At 38.5% G+C, this 25,960-nt stretch overlaps 1 protein-coding gene across 4 annotated transcripts in view; it reads right to left on the bottom strand.

The window, feature by feature from the left end:
• LOC136863185 (uncharacterized) overlaps nt 1–25,960 on the bottom strand; it is a 185,985-nt gene that overhangs the window by 121,403 nt on the left and 38,622 nt on the right. For 3 of the 4 annotated variants that reach the window (XM_067139541.2, XM_067139542.2, XM_067139544.2), the window contains exon 2: nt 19,054–19,171. The exons of the other annotated variant lie outside the window; for it this stretch is intronic. In XM_067139541.2, the coding sequence (XP_066995642.2) occupies nt 19,054–19,171 (118 nt within the window). The remainder of the gene's footprint in view (nt 1–19,053; nt 19,172–25,960) is intronic. 4 annotated transcript variants of the gene reach the window in all.

Here is a 25,960-nt window from a genome sequence, read left to right as displayed (position 1 = left end):
TGTAAAATTTTGGTTGTTCATTGCGAATATGCAACACTCTCGTGACTTGCATTTTATCTGGAACATTAAAATATTAATACTTTTTAACACAAACGTGAACTCATGATTTTCCAGCCCCTCCGAGTTCGTGACAACTAAGTTTTATTGAATAATGATATACTTTCTTCCAGGGAAAATAGGCAAAAAAATATCTGTAATGTCAGGAGAAGAAAGGAACAGCCATGATGTGTCAATGATAATATTCAAAGGTGGTGTTATTACCAATAATCTAGTTGAAAATGAAATGAAAATCCATATCCTGTTTCCAGTCATTTGACCAGGTCAGGAATGGAATGAATGAAGTCCCCTTCTAGCGTTAGGATGGAAATTTTGCCAGCTGCCGAGGCCTGTCACATTCCTCTGGGGCAATGATACCAATAATCTAGTTACAGCTAAGGAATTAAATGCTTGGGATGGTAATATACTTAATGAGCCGAACAGCTACGTGATGCACACTAATGCCAACATTAATTGATCTCTCTTCCAAACAAGCAGCAGAAACATCCAGAAATGAATTAAGAAGATAACGAAAAATAAAATGAAAGGGCTTGACAATGCTGCAGGGATGTTAAGCTCTTTATTTCACTGCACAAGGTCAACTGGTTCCGCACTGAACTGTGAACACTTACCACCTATGACTTAGAACCATTTTGATCTTCATATGCAACCTTCGCCACCGCAAGAAGCACTTCAACACCAGCTTCAATGGCATCATCGAATTTTAACTTTATTCATATTCTGTGCGCAACTGCATTCCACATGTTACGTATCATAACGTTGATTGAATTAAATTCTCTTCAGCATCAAGAATAATTACCTAAAAACATTTTAATGGCTTTCAAGTACCCCATTCTAATGTATTATACACAAGGCCAAGTTTTAACATTACTGCGACCATTCATCATAGAAAATTTTTAATCTTTTTAATTGATCAGTTTAATCTACGCAAGTTTTATGTTATGTGCTTGTACAATGTTTTTGGACTTTTTTTAAAAATGCCTTTTATAATTTGTGCCATTGGCTGATGACCCAGATCTGGAGTCAAAAGTAGTACCTTGTATAAACAACTTGTACCGAGCTTGATAGCTGCAGTCGCTTAAGTGCGGCCAGTATCCAGTAATCAGGAGATAGTGGATTCGAGCCCCACTGTTGGCAGCCCTGAAGATGGTTTTCCGTGGTTTCCCATTTTCACACCACGCAAATGCCGGGGCTGTACCTTAATTAAGGCCACGACCGCTTCCTTCCACTTCCTAGGCCTTTCCTATGAAGTCGCCATGAGACATATCTGTGTTGGTGCGACATAAAGCAAATAGCAAAAAAACAACTTGTAATGTAACTCTCCTTACAGAACATTTTGTATTGAAAAGGTTGAACCAATGGAATATAATTAATTTTTAATGTAATCTCAGTTCAATGTAGACCAATCAATATGAAATTTATATCCCATACTCACCCTCCTCTTCTCTCGCTCTTTTTTTTGAAAGGCTTTTTCAATTTCCGATGCTTCACATGTCTCCTTTAGATTTTGAGCATACAATGTATGAGCATTCCTTCAGCATGGATCATGTTCTTATTAATGAAGACCTTTTCAACTTCACAGAGGCTTTAAATAGCACCACATCTATATTCTTTGTGCTACAAGGAATTCTTCTAGCACATTCTGAACTATAATTTCTTTATTTACAGAAAAACCATGTTCAAGTAAAGCACTCCCATGAAATAATATCAGTATCATATTCAGAAATTAAGTCATTTTTCCTGTTTTCAAATTTACTGTTGGCAAAACTGTGCAGTCAAAAGTGATCTAACCTCTCTTCTTTTGAAGACAAATAATTCACTACTTCTTTGAAGATATCATGCTCACAATCAGAAGTGAACTACCTTCTTTACCAGAGATCCATTTGTTTTCAGCAAAGGCATTTAAAGCTATTTAATTTTGAAGATGTTTTCTGAAGACAGCAATGTCTCAGACTTAAAAAACCTTGTCATTATAGTTTTCATTGTTGCTATAAGAGATTCACACCGGAGTGATGCAAATGGAAGATCTGTCTGAAACTGTTGCAGGAATGGTTCCAAATCTCCAAAAAGTTATAATAAAAATGACAACTTGCCCTTAAGAAGCTTATTTTAAATTGAAGTTGATACTATTCTGAAGCTGTTACAGTTTGGGATTTTCCTGTCTGTCTTTGCTCCTTCCACATATTTGTCAACATTAGGTAGGACATCTATAGCATGTTCAATGACTTTCAAAGTTTCAATCCATCTTATAGCACAATATTTTAAAGGCAATATGCATGAACCTGAATAAAATGTATAATCAGCACATCTTGAAGAAACATTGCAAAACAAGAAGTGAAGAACATGAAGAAACTGTGGTACATCTCACTGGATATCTTTTACTGCCACTTTATATAAACTGTGCAGTATGCATGCCACAAGATCCCATGTTCACCAAAAGAGGAGCACATAGATCATTATTTAATAAATTACAGTACTTTTTGTTAACATTTGGACCATCCATTGAAATTTGTAGGCTTTTTTTTTGACTGAGTCCTTACAGTGTTCGCAAAAAAACATTTAACAAATCTGAGGAGGTAGTGTGACCAAGAAACACAGAATTAAAATAAGAAATCCATACCTTATTTGTGTCGGGATTGAAACAGCAAATTATAAGATCCATTTGGCCCATCTGAGAAACTTTATTTAATGACTCGTCAAAAACCAACGGTGAAAAATGTGCACTTCCTACACATCTCAAGAACTTGTTTATGAAAGCAGGGAGCCAAACCATGAGTGATTGTATATACAACTTTTGTTCTGTGCAGTTGAACTTTCGAAGCTATTTCAGGGTCTGGAAATATTATTGGGAACAAACGAACACTAGCTTCACTGGCATGTAAAGAATGGTGTTGCATGAAGTATACATGCAACATATAATCTCAGCTTTGGTTACTTGTTCTCTTGAAATATAATTCTATAGACATATAGTCTCTGGTGCTTCATAGGGTACCACACCTTCCTTAATGGAAGATGTAGCATCATTGGAGTCGTATGTGATAGTGCTTGGTGTTACGGAGTTATCCGGGGTAGTTAGAGGTGAAAGAAGGTGCGGGCGTTAATAGGTCTCAACTACAAAATTAAATTTAAAACTTTAAAAAAGGTTATATTTTCAAAACTTAACAATGATGACATAGAATTTGTAAACTTAACAAGTCGACAACAAGCCAAAATTAGATACAAAGAAATCACAAGATTTAGGGGGTAATTACAAGATCTGGGCTTCGAGCCCCAATAATAATTTCTGAGCTCTCAGCTCACAATAACAAGATACCAAAGGGCAGAACACCCTTAATTACATGGAGCATTAGCTCCCAATTTTACATCTCAAGCCTCTCTAAGGCACTATTACCACAACACTATAAAGAGCTGTCCCGCTCTCGATTTTACAAGCCTATCAAAGGCTACCACAAACTTCATTTCTATCTGCCCTTAAGGCACACAAGGAAACAGGGGTAATTAATACCCAACCTACGGGGCCTTCGCATGAAGAAAACAAACAGGTTAAGAAAAATGGCCCAAAATACAAAATGAATGGAGGCGATAACTTGCACTCCTACACCAAGTTTTTGTCTAAAAACCTATGTGGCGCTAGGCCGATGATACAGGGGCTAATCCCAATCTATGGAGGTGAATAGTCGGCAAAATAAGTTTAAGACTTTAAGAAGGAAGGAAGAAAAACGGTTACGAAAACATAGTCGCCTCAAATTCAAAATGAAGGGGAGTTCGAGAGGGTGAAGCACTCTCTATCCCCGCTTTACGGATTTGTAATTTGTAGATAGACAGAAAAGAATTTACATTTTAAAAGGGTAGGTTACATACTAAAGGTTTCGAACCCTCCCTGAGAGTTAAACTGCTGAGCTAGCAAGAAATGAAGATGTTAACAGGCCATTACCTTGTAGATGAACTGCTGCCTTGGAGAAAGAGGCGCTTCCCACCCCCTGCTACATATTCACACACTAAGAGAGATGTTACTGGAGTGGCACCGAGACAAGAAAATCAGCAGTTTATATACCCTCGTGGAACATTCGAGACCTTTCATGAATGATAACAACCCGCCCACAAACTTTTATTGGCCAACAGCAAAAACTAATACACAAGATGAGGAAGAAACACCTTATTGGTGAAAAATTAATTACATAAATTCATGATTGGTTACATTCAAAACGGGCGGAAGGAAAGGATTTATATTGCCAACCCACAAACCACAGAACAAAATTTAGTAAAAATAAAACTTAGGAGTACAATATTTCTTCAAGAAAGTTCATTCCATTGCACCAGAGTGTGTTACCATAGTTTTGGGTAGCGACATCTGTTAGAGAATGTTCAAACTTCTGGACACGGAGCAAACAAACACAAATTAAAATAGACACAGTACAGAACACTTCAAAATTACCAAATTTACAGTAGTGACATCTTCCGAGAAAACGTTGAGTAAATACAGTTTGTTAAAGTTCAGGCTTTCTCCTGTAGAGAAGTTTCAACTGGCGCAATATTTGAATTAGCGGCGTGGAGGTGTACCACCCGGTACACTTGGTGTATTAGCTGCGGCGGGCGGAACATAATTTCAGTTTGTGTCTGGGGTATTTTCTACTGAATTTTAAGTTTTTGTAACTTTACTATTAGAATTTTCTTTATTTAAATAACCTGAAAGTGATGATGAGAACTGGCTGAAATTTGAGTAATTACTCAATTAATTTTACCCAAATACCACTCTCAATGGGAAAGCTGACATCACAATAAGTTTCGTAGAATGCAATGAAAAAGATTGGTTTTAAAATTTGTAAGTATAGGAAATTTTAGGTGGTTGCAACTCTTTAAGGACATTATTGGCATGCTTCTTTTCTCCCATGTAACTGCTTCCCCATGTCGCTAAGAGAAATGATGTTTGACATATTATGCAATGCACAGAAAATTTGTCCTGAGACATGGGTTTCAACTACGTTCTGAAAATATAATCAAGCAGCCACCTTCCATTCAACGAAGGTTTCCTTGGTTTTGAGTAAGACATTGTTAGGTGAAAAAAAACAAGTGTAACATATAGATATTTTAAACATCTTTGAATAGTCCTACTCAAACCAAACTCAAACCATAGTTTACATAAGGATTGTGATTATTTTACTTTTATTAAATTGTGTTATTTATTCTGTATGTTAATCTACTTGATTCCAAAATTAAATGTTTTAAAAATACTTATCAGTTCGTGAATGACTAATTAAAATAAAACATGAAGTGTACCATTACGTAAGTAAATACGGTATGTCCATTTTATCTGGCAGAAGAACAAATTTCCAGACTTTTAAAAATTCCTTTACATTTCCCACTTTTCCAGTGATTTACCTAATTCCCTGACATTTCCCGATTTCCCGTACAGGTGGATACCCTGTAATAATAATAACAAAAATAATAGCGGAGAGTGGCCTCCGGAGAAGCGTGGTGCAGGTCCATCGAGTTGACGCCTTACAGGCGACCTGCGCATTTGTGAGGATGGTGCCCTATCTAGGGTGAATTATAATGATGAAGATGCCACCCACCCAACCCTTGAGCCATATTAATCAACCAATGAAGGTTGAAATCCCCGACCTCGCTGGGAATCGAATCTGGGCTCCTTGGACCAAAGACCAGCACGATGATCATTTAGCCATGGAGTTGCACACTAAGGACGAAGTCGTAGTTCATGTTGAAAACCATAGATGGCATATAAATGAACAGTCCCTCACCCTGACTACCTAAACAGAGGGTACATTCCAATGCTTTCTTTTTTTTTTCTTTGAGTAAACACAGACCTAAGCCAGTTGTGGTACCGATATTCTTGTAAGGGTGTGTAGTGAACTGTGTTATTGTGTCGCGATAACATGACGAGTTACAAACACAGTGGACAAAGTGAGGAAATCGAAGACATACTACTGAACGATGATTCAGGTGAGGAATTCATCCCTGATTTCAGTGATAGCGAAAGCAATTCTGATGATGATATACCAGACTCTGGGCAAAGTGAAATTCCGCAGTTTCAAATAACCGATAAACATCCGTCTTATTGCTCGCCTCCAATCAAGTTCACTGGCTGGGTAGAATTAAATGTTGACATCGAAAATAGCAACGAAATTATGGCTTTCGTCAATTTATTTGTAAATGATGATTTCCTTGAATATGTATCCCATCGGACAAACCTTTACGCAGAACAAGTTATTAGTGCAGCACCGCGTCCATTCACTAATATGCTATTTTTCAGACGTGGAAACCGGTCGACGTAAATGAGATGAAAATGTTTTTAGGACTAATGTTTGTAACCGGAATAATTCAAAAACCAGATCTGAAAATGTACTGGACAGAGAACACTATTTTTGACTCGCTGATTTTTTTTAAAACCATGGCACGAACCCGGTTCGGAAACATTTTGTCATTCTATCGCTCTGAAATGCGATTTTATTTGACATAAATAAATAAACACGTTCACTTCCTTGTGTAAACTACTTTACTGTCACTGTAAATCACAACACGCAATTACAAACAATAGCAAGTGACACTACAACACTTAATAGCAGAGTACCCTGAAGTCGATTATAACAAGTACAGATATCAACAACAATGACTCACCCACTATAACACACACTCTCTTGAACTGACTGACTCACTGACTGACAGCTCGATATATATACTGTTCGATCAACCACCTAACATTATCAATTACTGGAAGATTCTTACAACACTCTAAATGGAACACACTCGAAACATCGATCGACTAGCTAGTCGAATGGAGTACTCCAGTAATGGATCCGGCTCGAACTTTCGATTACTGTTTACCAATACACATGGAAATCTCTCCAACATTCCTAATGTCTCTACATGTATCTGGATAATAAACCTTACAGTAAGTTTCCAGAACCCTTCATATGTACCAAATTATAGCAGAATACACCTAATATATGAATATTATAGAGTATTCTACAGCTTTCCACTATATAGATTTTGAGGTTATGCAAATTTATAATACATATTTACAGGGAAGCCATGTATTAGTCATATTTAACATTTAATAAAATATAATTTAGCATTTAATAAAATATAATTAAAATATATTAAACATAATAATGGAAGGTTTTATAACAGTTAGGATGTCGTACCTATGACAATTCTTGTACTTTAGCAACAGGAGTCATTATGAAGGGAATCCGATTGGCTATACAAAATTCGGCTGATTCTCGAAAGGCTCAGTGACCAGTTTTCAGTTGTGTACACTCCGGATCAGAAAATCACCCTTGATGAAGGAATGTTAGCTTGGAGGGGCCGCTTGCGTTTCCAAATTCACAATCCAGGAAAAATTACCAAGTACGGGATTTTGGTAAGGATGGTGTGTGAATCCCTTGCAAGGTACATATATAAGTTGAAAATATGATGCAAGTGGCATGAACATCCGGGATACTATAATTGACTTATTAGATCCCTACCTTGGCCAGGTGTATACAATGTACATGGACAATTTTTACAATAGTGCAGGCTTAGCCAAGGAACTGTATGAATGAGAAATGGCTGTATGTGGAACACTAGGACAGAATAGGGGACTTTCTAAGGAATTCAGTGAAAGGCAGAAGAAGGTGAAAACAGGAGAAATGACTTCTGATAGGGACAATGAATACTGCTATGTTCATGGAAGGACAAAAAAGTAATTACCATGGTTTCAACTGTACATTGTGCAGAAATGGCTGAAGTAACAAACAGGTTTGGGAAAAATAATGAAACCTGGAAGCATTATTGATTATAATCAGTTTATACAAGGAGTGGCAATATATCCATTCATGCGAAAAACAGTGAAGTGGTCGAAAGAAAGGTTTCTCTACATTTTGCAGTGTACAGTTTTTAATGCATTCAGGATTTTCAAAAAATCCATTAACTCAAAAGTAACTTTCTTGACATTTATGCAGGCAATATGTAGAAACTTCTTACAAGACTCTGAACATGAAGAACCATCAGAAGCCACAAATATTTCTGTGTTGCAGGTCCCATCTCAGTCTTCAGTAGGCTCTTCAGCATCTATGTGTAGTCCACCGGTGCAGCGCCCTAAGCAAACTCTGGCTGATGATCCACCATTTCGACATGATTGGTATATAAAAGAGCACGTGCTTCATAAATTCCCAGGCATGAAATCGGACAATTTTCCAACTAGACGATGCAGAGTGTGCGTGAAAAGCAACATCCAGCGTGAAACCAGGTGGTTCTGTGGAAAGTGTGGTGTGCCTCTTCATCCAGGAAAATGTCAAATCCGTTACCATAGCCTCAAGCACTACTAGTAATCATCCTCAAGGTATGTTGAAATTTTCAATACTGTACCTACAATTGCTTTCGTACAGTAACATTTTATGTAAAATAGTGCACTATAGAGATGAAGGGATTTAAAAAGGCTGGACTGGAGGTTTAAATCATCCGCTGAGGAGCTGGTAGTCAACGTGTTTATGTAGGGTTTTCTTTTCTTGTTAGGACTTAAAATGTAGGTTTTCTAGGCTGTTCGTGGACCTAATGTAAAACCCCTAAAGGGGACTATGTAAAATATAAGGACGCACATGTGTGCACCCTCGTTTCCCTTATCAACTTTGTTTTCTGATGACTAAGTTTTCTACTAAATTTTTCTCCCTGCCTTTTGAGGACTTAAACCTTTCCTTACTTAGTCACCAAATATCATGGCTTATCCTCTGTGTCATTGGGCCTTATGCTCCATTAAGTTTTTTCATTAGTCTTGAACTAGGAGTGCATGAGTGGATTCAGCCTCCACTTTCATTTTTTTCTTGGCCCTTCTGTTAAAAATATTTTTTCCTTTCATGGCCGTGTAGTTGGGCTTCAGCTCCTGTATTTTCTGGATACTTTGATCAGTTATAACTCCCCTATGTTATAAGGGTAAGGAGTGTGAAAGGTGTTTAAGCTTTAAGAGCAGAAGGTGGAATTCTGCTAAATGTAACAACAGGTGTTATGACGTGAAGACATTAATGTAAATTCATTAAGTTTATGTGAATTTGAGGACTAGAAGGGTATTATAAAGTAAACTGAAAGTCTCGGTTCAAAACCCTTCCAATACGGTATGTAACTTCGGTAAGGCTGAGTGTTCTATTCCCCTCGTGGTAACCTTGTTCTAGAAGTCTCGGTTTCTTCTATTATGAACAAGTGCTACCCTATATTCTGTCTAATGAGAATGCTTTGTGTAATGGCTAGTGCCTCACTGAATTATACCAAAGGCACGTAATTTATAAGGCCTATTGGTCTAGTTTCGACTCAAGGTTTTGTGTGAAAATGGGAATTCTTACTCCCCAGTTGTGAATTAACTAAGCTTCTACGCTTGTCTGTTGTTAATTTCCTCTTGTTAATTCTCTTTGGTTTTGTTTTCTTTTGAAAAAAGAATTAAAAAAAGAAAAAAGAAAACAGTCTTTACTAAATAAACTTGTCAAAATTTAATCTTTGGTTCTCGCTTTGTCCAGCCATTTACCCTCCATACTTCTTTCCCTCTGTGGTCCACTGAAAACAAGGTAACAGCAATAAAAACAAATTGTCACCTTTGAAGAAAGTAACATTTCCCAGGCTGGAATTGCTTGCAGCCTTGGTTGGATCACTTCTTTACTACTTCCACAAAGAAACCGGAATTGAGTCTTTTTGAGCTACATTATGGAGTGACTCAACTGTAACATTAGGATAGATCCGCCCGCAACAATCCAAACTGCTTGAAGACATTTGTTTGTAACTGTGTGACCGAGATTCAGAGACATACCATGTCCAGTCATTGGAGACACTGACCTGGCATCGACAATCCTGTCAACTACCTCTCCAGAGGATTTCAAGCCCATGAACTGTCTTCAAGGGATTCGTGGTGGAAAGGACCTTCGTGGCTGATTGATCATCCCAATTCCCGGTCCAGCAACGTCACATCATGGACATGGCCCCGCCCAAGGAAACGAAGACATCTCATATCCTACCAGTAATGGCTCCAGAACCACTGCTCGTCCCTTCATGCCGTAACTATACAGAATCTTAACCACATGTAAAGTCAATTTTGTAATTATGGCATTATTTACTGCCTCATTATAGGTTATGTATTTATTAATATAAGTATTATTTATTTCATTGTAAGAACACCATATGTATGTATTATAAGCATTATTTGTTTCAATGTAAGAACACTATGTCAAATTGGTGACTTTATGTGACACCAAAAGTTGGGAATCTTTATTAGGCAAGAGAGATAAATATGAAGAAATTTGGGTAAGATGTTGATTTGTCCAACATGACGCAAATCACCTAACAGTTTCCAGGGCATCAGTACGCCAATGCTTGGCATCAGTATTTTGAAAATGGCATGTCGCTTAAGATGAGAATACAATGTAGTGATTAGCTCAGATAGAGAAAAATGCAAGGGTAGGAGTGATGATGGCTGGTGGAAGAATCATGTGACTTGAAAGAAAAGTTTATTTAAGGGCTGGTTCACCGGGAGTGCATTTGTCTTTGAGAATTGTGGCTTGTCTTGACTCTTGACTGGGACATCTGACTGACTTCAGTTACTGGAACAGCTACTGAATTGTGAAGTGGTAAGCTGGTGAACTTGCGTATGCAGATGATGTAGTGTTAATGGCCAGGAATGATAGATATTTGAAGGAAATGTTTCTTGAAATGGAGGAAGCAGGAAAACGGATGGGATTGGAGGTGAATGACAGTAAATCCAAGTATATGCATGTGACTGTTATAGAGGGCAGAAGAAGTCAAGATAATCTGACAATAAATAGGCATAATTTTGAGAATGTACAAAGTTTTGAGTATCTGGGAACAATGCTGACAAACAATAATAGAATAAGTGAGGAGATACATCATAGAATAATAGCTGGAAACAGGGCCTATTATGCAAATCTTACATTATTTAAATCTCGTCTATTGTCTAAACCTACAAAATTCAAAATATATAAGACCCTTATTAGACCTGTAGTGACATATGGCTCAGAAGCCTGGAACCTTTTAGTTGATGACGCAAATAAATTAAGAATATTTGAAAGAAAGATTGTTAGACGAATATACGGCCCAATTCAAAACCAGAATGGTTGGAGGATAAGGACGAATGCTGAAATACAGAACATATTAGACCAGGAGGATATAGTTAGATTTATTAAGGCACAGAGACTGCGATGGCTTGGCCATATGGAAAGAATGGAGGAAGATCGAATGCCAAGAAAAGTAGTTAAATCCCAAGTAGATAAAAGACGGCGACAAGGAAGGCCCCGTAATAGATGGAGCGATGAATTTGAAGCCGACTTGAGGGCAATGAACATCCACCCATGGAGACCAGCCGCTCAGGATCGAAGTAGATGGCGGACTATCGTAGAAGAGGCCAAGGCTCACACAGGGCTGTAGCGCCAGATAAGTAAGTAAGCTGGTGAACTTCATACTGTGAGTATGCATTTGTCGTGGTCTCTGACCATGAACTTGAATTCAAATTAGTGTGGCTACGTTATAGTCGAATGTGGTGATGCATTAAGGTATCTAACCTCAAATTCAAGTGGCATATGTAAAAGTGTACTCATTACTTGAGATAAATTGCGAGCTTAAGGCTATCCAGAGAAGTGTAAATTCAATACGTTAGGAGGATTGATATGCACAGTTGTTTCACCAAGTCATCATATAAGTTCATATAAACACTGGGAGATTAAGTTAATCAATATTTTGTGCATCATTTTCATGGCAGGGATTTTATTCCTGTGTGCTGTAACAGGTTATGTGGAGGCAGTTAGTGATCCAGCATTTATCACTAGCCAGATTGTGCAGATATTAGTGTTAATAAAGGAAAGCACCTTATTTTGTAAAATTCTTACTGTGTAAACTCGCGTGTGTTCTGTGAAAAGCAAGAGAAGGAGAAAATCCAAATGTGATACTTAGGTTGTCACACCATCTAACTTAATTCAGTGATTATTTTGTATAAAGAGGGAAGAATGTATGTTTCAAATGATATTTTATGTTACGAAAGTGGATATTGTAGGCATGTTCCATACACAGATATGTGTTCAGCGATTATTTTGTATAGTGAGGGAAGAGTGTGTTTCAAATGTCTCATATTATGAAGGTGGATGTTGTTCGCATGTTCCATACATATTTATATGATTAATTTTAACAGTGTATATATTTTAATTTGGTGTGTCATTTTAGGAGAGAGTATAACCTAGCCAGTATATCCTTATACCATTTCAGTTCAACAGGTCGTCAGGCTAGGTAAGCTAGTCAGGATATCATCGACCTATGATCCACCCTGGTAGATACGAGGACGCTTTGAAAAGTTCCCGGAATCACCGCTAGATGTCAGTGCTAAAGCAACGAGGTTCCCGCGCAATAATCACACATCCTTTGTGAGTGAACACGTGGCGCGTCAGTGCTCTAGCTGCAGGAGCATGGTAGTGACTACTCTTTGTTGTTGTTCCCGTGTAGTGATTTGTGACAATGGAAAAAAACTGAGATTCGAACAGTGATTAAATACTTTGTAAAGAAAGGTATGAAAGCAAAGGAAATTCAAGCCAACTTTCAGAACACACTGGGGGACTTTGCTCCTTCATTTTCAACTGTTGCCAAGTGGACCAGCGAGTTTATATTTGGTCGGGAGAGCTTGGATGATGATCCGCGTAGTGGACGGCCAAAAAGTGTTACGACCCCAGAATTTATCGCAAAAGTGCATAAAATGGTCATGGAGGATCGTCGACTGAAAGTGCGGGAGATTGCTGAAGCTGTAGGGATGTCTTCTGAACGGGTATATTATATTTTAACCGAAGAATTGGCTATGAAAAAATTATCCACAAGATGGGACAATAAACGCACCAGATTGGAAATGTCCGAACAAAGTCTGGTCGTTTTCAGTGCAACCAACAAGATTTTTTGCGCCGGTTTGTGACTACAGATGCAACTTGGGTCCACTACTGTACCCCAGAGACAAAACAGCAGTCAAAGCAGTGGAAACATGCTGATTCACCACCACCAAAGAAAGCAAAGGCAGTGCGTTCAGCCGGAAAGGTCATGGCCTCAGTTTTCTGGGATGCAAGAGGCATTCTGCTGAGAGATTATTTTCCTGCTGGCCAAACAATTACGGGGTAATACTATGCAAACATCCTAGACCAACTACAGGAAAAGAAGTGAAACAAGGCCTGGTTTGGCAAGGAAAAAGGTCATCCTTCATCAGGACAACGCTCCGTTGCACACAAGTGTTATTGCCATGGCAAAACTACATGAACTGGGGTAGAAATTGTTGCCACATCCACCTTATTCACCAGATTTGGCACCATCAGACTTTCATCTATTCCCCAAGCTGAAAATTTTCCTCAGTGGATGGAGATTTTCTACAAGGGAAGAATTGACAGCCGAATTGGAGAGGTATTTTGCAGGCCTGGAGGAATCTCATTTTCGAGATGGTATCAAGGCATTGGAACATTGCTGGACCAAATGCATTAGTCTACAGGGAGACTATGTTGAAAAATAAAAGCAGTTCGACCAAGGTTAGATACTTAATTCTGTACATTCCGAGAACTTTTCAAACCACCTACATATATTAATCTCATGCTATGTTTATGTTGTGTATTATTAAATACACTGGCGTCCAATCAGTTATTTCAAATTTTATTTCATAGTATTGTGTTACTCAAGTAAATGTAAATGCATTAGGGAGTCCAGAAGCCCATAGATTCCACCTGGGTGCTACGGCTACTTAAAATTCATGTTTGTAATAATAATAAATGTACCGGGAGGTACACCTCCACTCCGCTAATTTAAAATGTGCGCCAGTTGAAACTCCTCTGCTGGAGGAAGTCTGAACTTTATCTACGCTATTAATTCTTTACCTTCTCAGAAGATGTCACCACGTGGAAAATTTTGAGTTTTTGAACTGTGTCATTTTTGATGTGTTTTTGTTTCGCTTGAAGTAAGAAGTGTGAACTTTCTCTTCTAGAGGACACTACTGAAGATCAACAATAGTGCACCCTAGTGCGGGGTCAAAGAACTATTTTGTTGGAGAAATTTTTATTTCAAATGTTTGTTTCTTGCTAAATTTCTTTCTGTTATTGTTTAAGTTGGCTGTATATCCCTCTTTTCCCCCTTGTTTTAGATTTATCCAATCCCGAATTTCTTTTAGTAATTTCCGACCAATCCGATGTATCTTCCCCCATCTTGGATATGTTTCTGTACCCTAGCCAATAAAGTAATTGTGGGCGGGTGTTTTCATTCCCCTAACGCCTAGAAACTTCCGCGAGAGGATTTAAACTGCTGATTTTAGGGTCTCCGGGCCACTTCTGTTCCATCTTTCAGTGTATAAAGTACATAGCAGGAGGCGGGAAGCGCCTCTTTCCTCGGCAGCGGTCATCAATAAGGTAATGGCCGATTAATAAATTCTTTCTTTGCTAGCTCAGCAGTTTAACTCTCGGGGCGGGTGCGAAGCGTTCCACCATGTAACCTTTTCCTAAAATGTAACAATCTTTCTTCTATTCTCTTTTAAGCTACCTTCTGGGATAGAGAGTGCTAACCCTCTCGAGCTCCCACTCTTATTGTTTTGAGGTGAACTTATTTTCTCAACCTATTCTTCGTTAATGTAAAACAAATTGCTCTTTTCTAGAGTCACCTCGGTAGTATGGGATTAGCCCTTGCATTAGTGGCCTAGAGCCAGATTAGGTTTTTTTAAAAACAAGTGTATTAGGAGTGCAGATTGCCTCCTCTCAAATTGTTATTTTAGAGGTCATGTAATTGCCCCTTTTCATTTAACAGACCTCAGTAGGTTGGGTATTGTACCCCTGTGTCTATGTCCAGTGAGGACAACTTGAAGGTGGAGTTTGGTGTGGCCTGGGAGAGGCTTAAATTTTGAGAGCGAGTGGCTCTTTTGAAAATTAAGTGTTGTATGCCTCGTGGAGGCTTTTCTGTGTAATTTGGAGCAAGGGCTCCTAGGTATGAATGGGGTTTTCTGCCCCTCTGTTAAAACTCGTGTTTGGGGTAAAACTGAGCTGATTGCCCAAGCTGTGTAAAATCAGGGCGCGAAGCCCAATTCCTGTAAATATTGTAACTACCCTTTTTGACTTGCTACTTTGTACCTGCCATGCTTGTTATTTCTTGTTTTTGAAAAGAAAATATAACCTTGTTAAATTTTAAATTAATTTTGCTTTCGTAGCTGGAGACCTATTCACACCCGCACCTTCTTTCACCTCTACCTACCACGGAAAAACTCCGTAACAATAATAATAATAATAATAATAATAATAATAATAATAATAATAATAATAATAATAAATTTGTGTTTCTGTGTTAAAAGTAACTGTTATGATTTTATTACTTATAGTATGGTTGTAAGCATGTTGTGGGTATAGTGACTGAAGTGAACCAGTTCAATGCTTCAGTTCGTACTGGAAGCTTCTACACGCTACTGTGCGGATACTTTGTTAAATGTATAAAGGAGAGAAGGTAGTGGAAACCATTTAACTGCTTAAGACATTGAGAACACTAGAATATACTGGATACTTCAGGTTCAAGAGGAGTGCTTCACTACAGATTTGGTGCCCTTGAAGAAAAAAACAACAGTTGTCAAAATCATCCAACCCCTTTCTGCAAAATGGTATTATTTGTCTTGGTGGCCATCTACAATTTGCAGACCTGACAAGTGGTGAGACACACCCAGTGTTTTTGGAAGGATCACATGCATTCACACACCTTCTCATTCAGGAGACCCACATCAGGTTACATCACCTGGGGGTACAAGTAATCCTCAATGAAGTTCGCAATGAATTTTGAATCCTACGAGCCCAACAGATCACAAAGATGGTGTTATATGGATGCCTGGCATGCAAAATATCCCATAAAAATAGATGTGAAAGAATTTAAGCTCCACTGCCTTTTGATCATGTCCGTCCTCTTCAACCAATTGCTGTGACCGGAATACACTTTGCAGGCCCACTCTACATCAAGACAGGGAACACGGTGAGGGGAGCTTACAGTGATCTCTTGGAGTATGCAACTGTGAGGGCTATAAATCTCAACTACTTACTGATTTTTAATGGCTTTCCAACATTTTGTAGAATGGTGAGGTATACCACATACTACGAGGGTAATCCCAAAAGTAAGGTCACCTATTTTTTTATAAATACAGACCTCTGTTCGTGTGGCTGTTGGTCACAATATTGTGACGAGTGTTTCCCGCGCACATATATGAACATGCGCACGCCACACTGAGACACTCAGTCTTGGCTTGGCAGCCGTTGAGAATGGAGCTCCCGTTGGATGGTTATCAACAAATTCAGACATCGATCTAAATCTAACTTAATAAAAGATAATCCCAGGCCTAAGTTATTCTCAACTTTTACATTCAATCAAAATATCTACAGTGTTACCAACCTATTCAAGAAACATAACGTCAATATTGCTTTCCGCACCAACAACAGAAATATGGATATTCTCCACAATTCCAATCTGGTCAACAAATCGGACCCTTTTACTAAGTCAGGAGTTTACAGGTTTCAGTGCAGCGACTGTAACAGTTCATATATAGGACAAACTGACAGGAGCTTCAAGATTAGATACGCCGAACATCGCAATGCAATTAAATACAATAGGTTTTCTGCATTTAGTCAGCACATAAAAGATTATTAAAAAAAATTTAATGGATTAGATCAAAATTTAAGACACGTTGAGCAAAGGCCCCCTACTAGATATCGCTGAAGCCTGTTACATACATCTAGACCAATATTTCAATCCTAATCTCAACTTGAACGACATTTCCGAAAAGCCCAGAATTTTACTTGATTCTCTTATTTCAGTTTTCAACAGTGTTAAAAACTCCCTAAAAACAGCTTGTTTTTTCAGATTATACGTCACACGTTATTACGTTATCCTTCCCTACCACGCCCACCTGACTCCGCCCCCTCCATCACACAGCTAAAATTCATTCTCCACGGCGTAACTTCATTTTGCAAGCATACCTTCGTACTGTTGTTAAGAATATAGCAGTAACTACAATTATTTTTCATGTGAAAATGTAGCTTTTCAGCAGGTTATTCTCTTTTTATAAGCTATGAATGCACACATTGTTTGTTAGCTATGCTTGCACAAATTGGTCTCAAATTAATTTTTAAAGCTGCTTTTTCTATTGGTTACTGGTGAACTTCTATCTGAATGGTCAATTAATACATTTATTTTTTTTATTTTTACAATCTGATTTGTGGTGCACTGACACAGATAGGTCTTATGGCTACAATGCAATAGGAGTGGGAAGGAAGAAAGTTGCTTTTACGTCGCACCAACACAGATAGGTGTTATGGCGACGATGGGAGAGGAGAGAGAAGGAAATGGCCATGGTCATAATTAAGGTACAGACCCAGCATTTTTCTGGTGTGAAAATGGGAAATCACGGAAAACCATCATCAGGGCTGTCGACAGTGGGGTTCAAACTCACTATCTCCCAAATGCAACCTCACAGCAGCGCGCCACTAACTACATGGCCAACTTGCTCGGTGGGGAAGGAAGAGACCATGGCCTTAAATAAGGTACAGCCCCAGCATTTGCCTGGTGTGAAAATTGGAAACCACGGGTTGCTGACAGTGGGGTTCAAACCCACTATCTCCTGAATGCAAGCTGATGGCTACATGACCCAAACTGCACACCCACTTGCTCAGTGGTCAATTAATAATGGTACCCCACAGTCTTCCTACTCTGTATGGGACACACTTGCCAACATCTTCTGTTTTCTTAGGACTCTTTCCTGATTAAGTTTTCATAAACATCAGGCTATTTTATTAACTTCATCATCATAGTCAATAATCATGGCACCAGCTAAGAAAAGGTCTAACCTGAGTTATATGACAACTAAGGCAAAGAAAGCTTGGACTGTACAGCAAACTCAAAGCAAGTCAAAGAGGGAGTTTTGACTTAACAGCCAGTGAACGAGACAAGCTGCTGTCTGAGTTGCTCAATCTTCAGATGATGGACTTACTATCAAGCATGCCAACTTACTATTACCACAAGGTAAACAGATCAACAAGGAGGTGCATGTCAGTTACGTTATTCTGAAACAGTTCCCTGAATATATGCAAATGAAGCAGAGGGCAATAGCTAGTTTATATAACAAAATCTTGAGTGATGTTTTACTCAGTGAAATGAGGGTGGCTGCTCTGGACATGCACTGGTTAGGTGTAAGAACTCTATTTGAATTATAACACCTGCTACCTATGCTGCACTTGTGCCACTGGCTTGCCTTTCTGCTGTTGAAAGATAAGTAGGTATGTTGCGAGGAGTAAAATTACACTTCTTCAGCCAAGTGATCACAATGTTTTCCTGTATATGCACATACTGCCCCCCACCATTCAGATCTATCTTCCCCATTGATTTTGAGCAATGCAGTAATCTTTATATACTCACTCACACATCCCCAACATGCAAGTCTCATGACCAGAGTGCAAGCCTGGGGCTTTGAGTTTGAGGAGTTCTGTAGAGCTGATATCAGATTATATGCAAGTATCCAGTTTTACTTTTCCCCTGAGCAATAGCATTATCCTTCCATTACAGAATTTTACAAATTTTATTATCATGATATAACTTTTCTCCTACGAATAAACAGGACATCACACAACACTCAGAACTGATAAACAACAAAAACATATTACAATAAGGTTGAATTAAATAATGTGCAAAGAATACAAAGAAATGCCAATAAAAACCATGCCAATCTTGAGAACTAGTCTTGTAAACAAAATTTCAGTGGAAACAGAACCCAGGATATAGCATACAGAAAGAACACAAACAACAGATGTGACTAAGACATAACTAACAATGTATATCTAATACAGAAAAATGTATATACATAGGGAGTCTCAAGGGAGTTTTCCTTATGTGATTCATTGCTATTTTATGGTATGCTATATGCTCCAGAGACAAGCTAACTATATATTGTTTTTTTTTTTAAAGAAGAAATATAATTAATCTTACTTCAGTGAAACCATTATACTGTAAGCAACTTGGACAATCCCAGGAGTTTGAAGTTTTGTAAGAAACATAAGTTGATTTATTACAAAACCAGCAATTCACTATGACAGGTAATACTGGTCTGAAAAAAAAAGAAACCAAAAAAATGGATTAATTATAAAATCAGAGAATAGGAAAACTTAGTTTCAAATATGTATCAACTGAGCAAATAATTAAGTTATGACAATGATGACACCTGTGCCACACCAAGCTTGCCTTGGTGCTGCACCATCAATAAACATCATATCTCTGTGGATATGCAATCAACGTCATTGTTGGTATGTTCCCGAATATGACGTTTAACATACTTCTCCTTGACAGATTTATAGTTATGAATTTCATTGTGTTCTGTATTGAAGTGGAATTACAGTAAATTAAAATTCTTTCAAGGTCCATCTATTCAATACAATAACATTTTATTGCGATTCAATCACATGCCAAATGGTACTAGTTTTGGCATCTAGGCCTATCTGCCAACATCAGCCTTAAGTGCAATTAAACAATTATATACATATGGCTAAAGCACATTTTAACACATTATAAATACACTACTGTAATGATACATGAGATGAAGTTAAAATTATGTCACAATTGAATGCTGTGATATAAAATTCTTAAAATTCTGGCAATTCGTTTTTGTTATATAGTCCAGCCTGTGTACATCCGGGTTAAGTGAATTTGTGCTGTTTTATGGTGTCTATATGGGTGACAGTTATTCACTTGATTATTAGGTGGTTCCAGGGAAGTTAAATTTGTCATGTAAGAGCATAATATGACTAGAGATGAAATTCCCAATTCAATTTGAACCTGAAGAAGAAATTAGCCAAGTTAGAAGTTGGAAGCAATGTATGGAAGTTACTAGAATTATTAGAATCCTTAAATGATGATTGACGCACCTTGAGCAGCATGGTGAACATGCATGTTACACAGACAGAGCCAGACGAATGTGTGTGATAGCTGAGGTAGGCGGCGGTAAAGGAGGCGAGGGGAAGGAAGGAGGCACCTGCGGGGGAATGGAAGTAAGGCGTGGTGGAAGGATGGGGTAGTGGGGGTAATTGACGGGAGTGTGTATTACGGATTACTTGGAAAATCAGATTGTTTTTCAATAGTTTGGTGTTTTTAAGCCATGGCTGAGCTTTTCTGGAAAATGCTATTATACTATGCTATGATTCATGTTCGTCCATGCGAGGCGATATGAATATATATATATATATTTTTTGCTATTTGCTTTACGTCGCACCGACACAGATAGGTTTTATGGCGACGATGGGATAGGAAAGGACTAGGAATGGGAAGGAAGTGGCCGTGGCCTTAATTAAGGTACAGCTCCGGCATTTGCCTGGTGTGAAAATGGGAAACCACGGAAAACCATCTTAAGGGCTGCCGACAGTGGGGTTCGAACCCACTATCTCCCATTTACTGGATACTGGCCTCACTTAAGCGACTGCAGCTATCGAGCTCGGTAATATGAATATATCATGCAGCATGCACATGGTGACTGTTACGATTGTAGTTTGGGTGAGACTTGACAGATGGCGCTCTTGGCTATCTGTTTTTGGGATTCTTTGTCTCCAGATCACTTCCTTGAGAGGAGTCTGTCTGATAGGGAGGCCAATAATGAACAGCCTCGGGAAGATGGACAAAAAGGGACTTGAAATGAGTGTAATCAATTATAAGTGGTCCTTAACTTGCATTTATCTTCTCCTGTACCCAACTCTCATTCTAGAGTCGATGTTCCCGGTTACGTAGAGCCTCTGTGTTCTACCTCTGCGTAATGCAGGTATTTATTTGTTTTGTTTGCCGTAGTTGCGCGGATGCTACGTTATGAGATTTTCGTTCTGCAGACCACTTAATTTTGTTCACAGCAGACTTTTGTCTTTTGCTTTGTGTGTTTTGTTTTCCTTTATACTTTACATACACGAGAAAACGGAGGATAGTATTTGTCCGTTTGCATGGTTGATGTGCTTGCTTGAGACTTTACATTGAGACCTACCATTGTTGTTGTTCGTCGTATCAGTTCATTGCTGAGCTTTTTTGGAAGAAGGTATTATACAATGCTATGATTTGATATTCATGTTCGTCCATGAGACGCGATATGAATATATCACGCTACATGCACATGGTGACTGTTACGATTGTAGTTTGGGCGAGCCTTGTCTCTCTTTGCGGCGATCCAATATTACGATCTGTGGTGTCTGAATCAAGCTTGTGAGTCCATGAAATTACATGTCATGCTATACGGATTGTTTCCATAATGTGAAGTGATGCACTGACCTATCATGGGTCCTCATCATTGTAGGTCTCTATTCTGCGTGCGTGTTTGTGCTATCCGCTTGTGTGATTTATGGTATTCTCTGTATCTCACGGGTGTTATTTTCATTTAATTTTCATTTTTCTTTTATTTTGCTTTATGGTATTTTTGGGCCTGACTATTTAATTATTTTGTGATTTTCCTTTAGTTTTATCTGTTTGATTGTTGATATTGTTTACCCATCTCATAACTATAGCAACCATTCCTTTATCTAACATCTTTTGTTCCTTGAGAGTCTGGCTCCATGGCTGAATGGTTAGCATACTGGCCTTTGGCCACAGGGGCCCTGGGTTCGATTCCCGACAGGGTCAGGAATTTTAACCATCATTGGTTAATTTCTCTGGCACTGGGGCTGGGTGTATGTGTCGTCTTCATCATCATTTCATCCTCGTCACGACGCATAGGTCGCCTAAGTGTGTCAAGTCAAAAGACCTGCACCTGGCGAGCCAAACATGTCCTCGGACACTCCCGGCACTAAAAGCCATACGCCATTTCATTTCATGTTCCTTGAGATTATGCTTTGGTAGAGATGGTGACTGTTGTGTGTTCGCGTCTCGGGTGATGCTCGCTTGGAGCTCAGGTGATATGTTATCGATCGGAATATGCGAATCCCTGAACAGTTTATTTTGATTTTCTCCCACACCTGCCCAGATTCTCAAATTTGTGGTTGAAGTATTTAACTTCACAGAATTATGTATATTCGAGGTGAGTTGATATTCTGAGGTGTGATTATTATTTTGGAAGAGTCGATTGTGGCTACTCTTGTTGATACTTATTGAGCCTCTTGGTGCTGCAGAACACCTGTCTACATGTAAAATACTCTATACATCTTTATATGTAAGTAACTATCCCATGCTTTACCATTTTTGTTCATCAGATTATTCATCTAATTTTCGTGTCTGTTAATAAATCCCTCATGTTTTGTACCCATTCTTTCATTTGAGGTGCACAGGTTCTACAATGTCCCTGCTTCCTATCATTATCTGCCTACGTACGAGTCCAGCTCCAGATTGTTTTAGTCTGTTCCGACCAGTCCACGAGGTGAGTATCGATGTGTGGATGTTGATATAAGTATACTTGGTAGCAGACAGTCCTCTGTGGTGAGTATTGCGTGTCGTATGGGTGGGTGACAGTTGTTTAAAATTCTGTAGAGAACACAAGTTGTTTAATTACAAAACCACCAATTGATTGGGACAGGTAATACTGGTCTGAAAAAATGAAGAAACTCAAAGAAAACAGGAATACTTCTTTTCAAATACATATTACCTAAGCATATACAGTCAAATTTCTATAACTTGAATTTTTAATATCTCAAAGGAATTTTTGTTTCCTGGCAAAATCTTAATAGGCTATTTTCTATAACTCAAAATACAGTAGAAGTCCGTTATAGCGAGAAGTCGTATTTGCGAAAAATTTACTCGCTATAGCGGATTGTCGTTATATCCGTTTTTTGTAAAAGTCGGGAAAAACCCATACACATTAAATTCAGTATGAGACGGCAATAAGTTTGGTCAAAATTTGAGTTTTCACAGATAATATCCACACTGCGGCTCACTTGTTTGTAGTTTTTCGAAATCCGATGCTACGTGAAAGTGTGGGTTTAATTTCATTCTGAAAAATATTACCGTATTTCTCCGAATCCAAGACGACTCCCACTTTTTCCTTCAAAAAAATTAATCAGGCTTAAAACGTGCTTTGTAAAATTATATGATTATCTTTTCTTATACAGTACGCATTTTTAGACTGTAGACGCCGAACACTGGCTTTAGTTATGCCGTATTTTTGCGGCTGTACAATTATGCTTTATTTTAGCGGGTTTAATAACCATTAACTTAAAATTGGCATCATAATATCGAAGGGAACTCGTTGAAAATTTGCCGGCAATACACATTCCACGCGACTCTACAATGCGACGATCCACCAGGAAAATATTCTTGGTTACTATAAAACTGTTACTTTCACTCAGCGTCAGATATAACTGGCTGCCGCTACACGCACGTCTTGATTGCCAGATTCGGCCAACTTCAGCGGCTAGCAATGTATAGGTCTTAATCGCGGACTTTGAAAGTCAACGAACGAGTTTATTAGGCCGCGGTATGGCAATTCCGCCCATGCATTTTTGTGCACATACCTCACAATTTCATCTTCTACTTCTTTAAAGCGTCCTTGTTGCAGGCCACTGAATGCATTTTTTGTGCAGTACGCATTTTTAAGCTATCTTGGTCTTCACGGTAATGCCGAATATGGGCTTTAATTAGGCCCATGCCGTATTTTCTTGCGACTGCAAAATTATTAAACCTTCCCGAGTGGTTAATAGCCATTAACTTAAAATTGGCATCGTAACATCGACGAGAACCCGTTGAAAATTTTCCGGCAATACCTGTTCCACGCATCTTTACAATACGTCGGTCCATCACGAAAATATTCCTACCGTATTTTACTAGGCGTCAGGTATAGCAGACGCGTTATAACTCTGCTACTGATAGCCGTGGCCTTTCTAAGAATTCGAAGGCTCTCATGATTTGATGCCATTCTGCAGATTTGAGAAACTTTTTTTTTTTTTTTTTTTTTTTTTTTGTGGAGGATAATATAATGTCATTCTCTCTTTACTATTTTCCGAGATCCAGTGGCGTTACACATAGGCACTGTACGACCGGTCGCCGTGGCTAGCGATGTAGGCCTATGATAAAGAGGCGGTTGTTTATTGTCAACGAGTTTTGTGTATGTGTGCGCGCCCGCGGGGCCCCCCGCGGGGTGTGAAAAGAAACAGCGTAGTTACTGCGGTAGTTGCATTACTATCAGGCCGGGAATGCAAAACGACCATTCATTTTTCACACGAGATTCTGAGAAAAAACGTTTTGGATTCGAAGAAATACGGTATCACTCCTGAGTCTGTGGCAAACATTTCAGTTTTCTTTTTCAAACGGCATCACCTAACCTTACCGTATATGTATCATGGGAACCTATTTGAAACGCGTGTAGAGAAATGATAACCTCCTCGCTAAAAATTGACACGGGAATAGCTTTTCGAAATTTAACTAGACGCGAGAAAATATAAACTATCCTCTGAAATATGTGATAGTACCCTGCCATATCTTGAGGTGTATCACTTTCTTACTTAATTTCAGTATACGGTATACCATTAAAATTAAGAGATCGTTTACTTCAGACTTTATTTTTTACGAGTTAACAACTGCTATCGGCCACGTTATTTACGCATTTATTACAAAAACGTCTTATCCTCTTTCATTTCGAATTTTATTTTGAGAACAGCAGTCGACGGGTATTACTAATCGACTCCAATATCGCCTTCGAATGTTGACGAGAGAGCTCGCAAATGCACATATCGCGAAAACTATACTGTACCGAAGATGATCGATCGCATTTTGTGGCAAATGTTTCAGTTTTGTTATTCAAATAGCGTCACATATCCTAACTTACCTGTACTATATGTATGATGAAAACATACCTGTACTATATGTATGATGAAAACATACCGTAAAATGGGGTGAATAGGATCATAAAGTGATAAAGTTATTAACTTCACTTTTCAAGGAGTAAACGACTTTCTTTTTAAAGATTTCCAGGTTTATACAATTATATGTTATTTTCTCCTTGGAATACAGTAAATTTCATGTGTGGGGGTTGCCTGTCGTGACACCTGTACATTTTCCCGCCATTTTGTGTCACTGACAATATATGGGAGTGAAATAACTTTGTCTGAATCTCAGAAACTATTAGATTCCCCGAAATCACAGTTGGTATTTTGTAATCAAAATATATTCCAGAATCATGTGTGAAATAAGCAATATTGTGCGTCTATTAGAGTTTCTGGAATTTAAGGTTAACCTCGCTTTGTAATTTTTGTACGCGTGTTTGGGGTGAATAGGATCACCATGCCAAGAACTTACAAACGAGATCCATATGCAAGGGCTTACAAGAACCATGATCCTGAGACCATACAATTGGCTAAGGATGAATTTAATAAGAAAGGTGTTAGCATAAGAGCTGCAAGTAAGCAGTTTGGGGAAGAGTTTTAAAAGTGTTGCCATTTGATGATGGGGTAAATGATCCTTATCACGTCAGAAAAGTGTTGGACGATTCTTTCAAGGCTTTTCTAATGAGCATGCGATATGAAGAGAACGTAGTGCGGAAGCAAAAGAAGAAGCTGGATGTTGCTCCAGACAAAAGCGTGACTTGTAGTGAGAGTGACTGATCCTCAAATCCCTTATCCCAACGTGAGTGAATCTCAATGTGAAGTGGATGTTCCAGCAGCTAACAGTGATATCTCCGAACCTCGTTTGCATGAACAGAATTCAGAAGGGAATGCAAATAACATAATACAAGTTCCTGCTGATGAAATTGAAAATGGGGACTGACTACTGGTTTTCTTTCTGACCAGTAAACCAGGCACTAGTTCCAGTATGAGTCACTCTTTTATTGGTCAAGTTCTAGAGAAGAAAGAGAAGGATTGATTTGTGGCCAATTTTGTGAGGTCGAAGGTTACTTCAGATTATGCTGGTTACATTTACACTTTTCCTGATGTTGAGGACATATGTG

This window comes from Anabrus simplex, chromosome 2 (assembly GCF_040414725.1).
Source record: "Anabrus simplex isolate iqAnaSimp1 chromosome 2, ASM4041472v1, whole genome shotgun sequence".
Classification (NCBI taxonomy): domain Eukaryota; kingdom Metazoa; phylum Arthropoda; class Insecta; order Orthoptera; family Tettigoniidae; genus Anabrus; species Anabrus simplex.
This window is presented reverse-complemented; position numbering and strand designations above follow the sequence as displayed.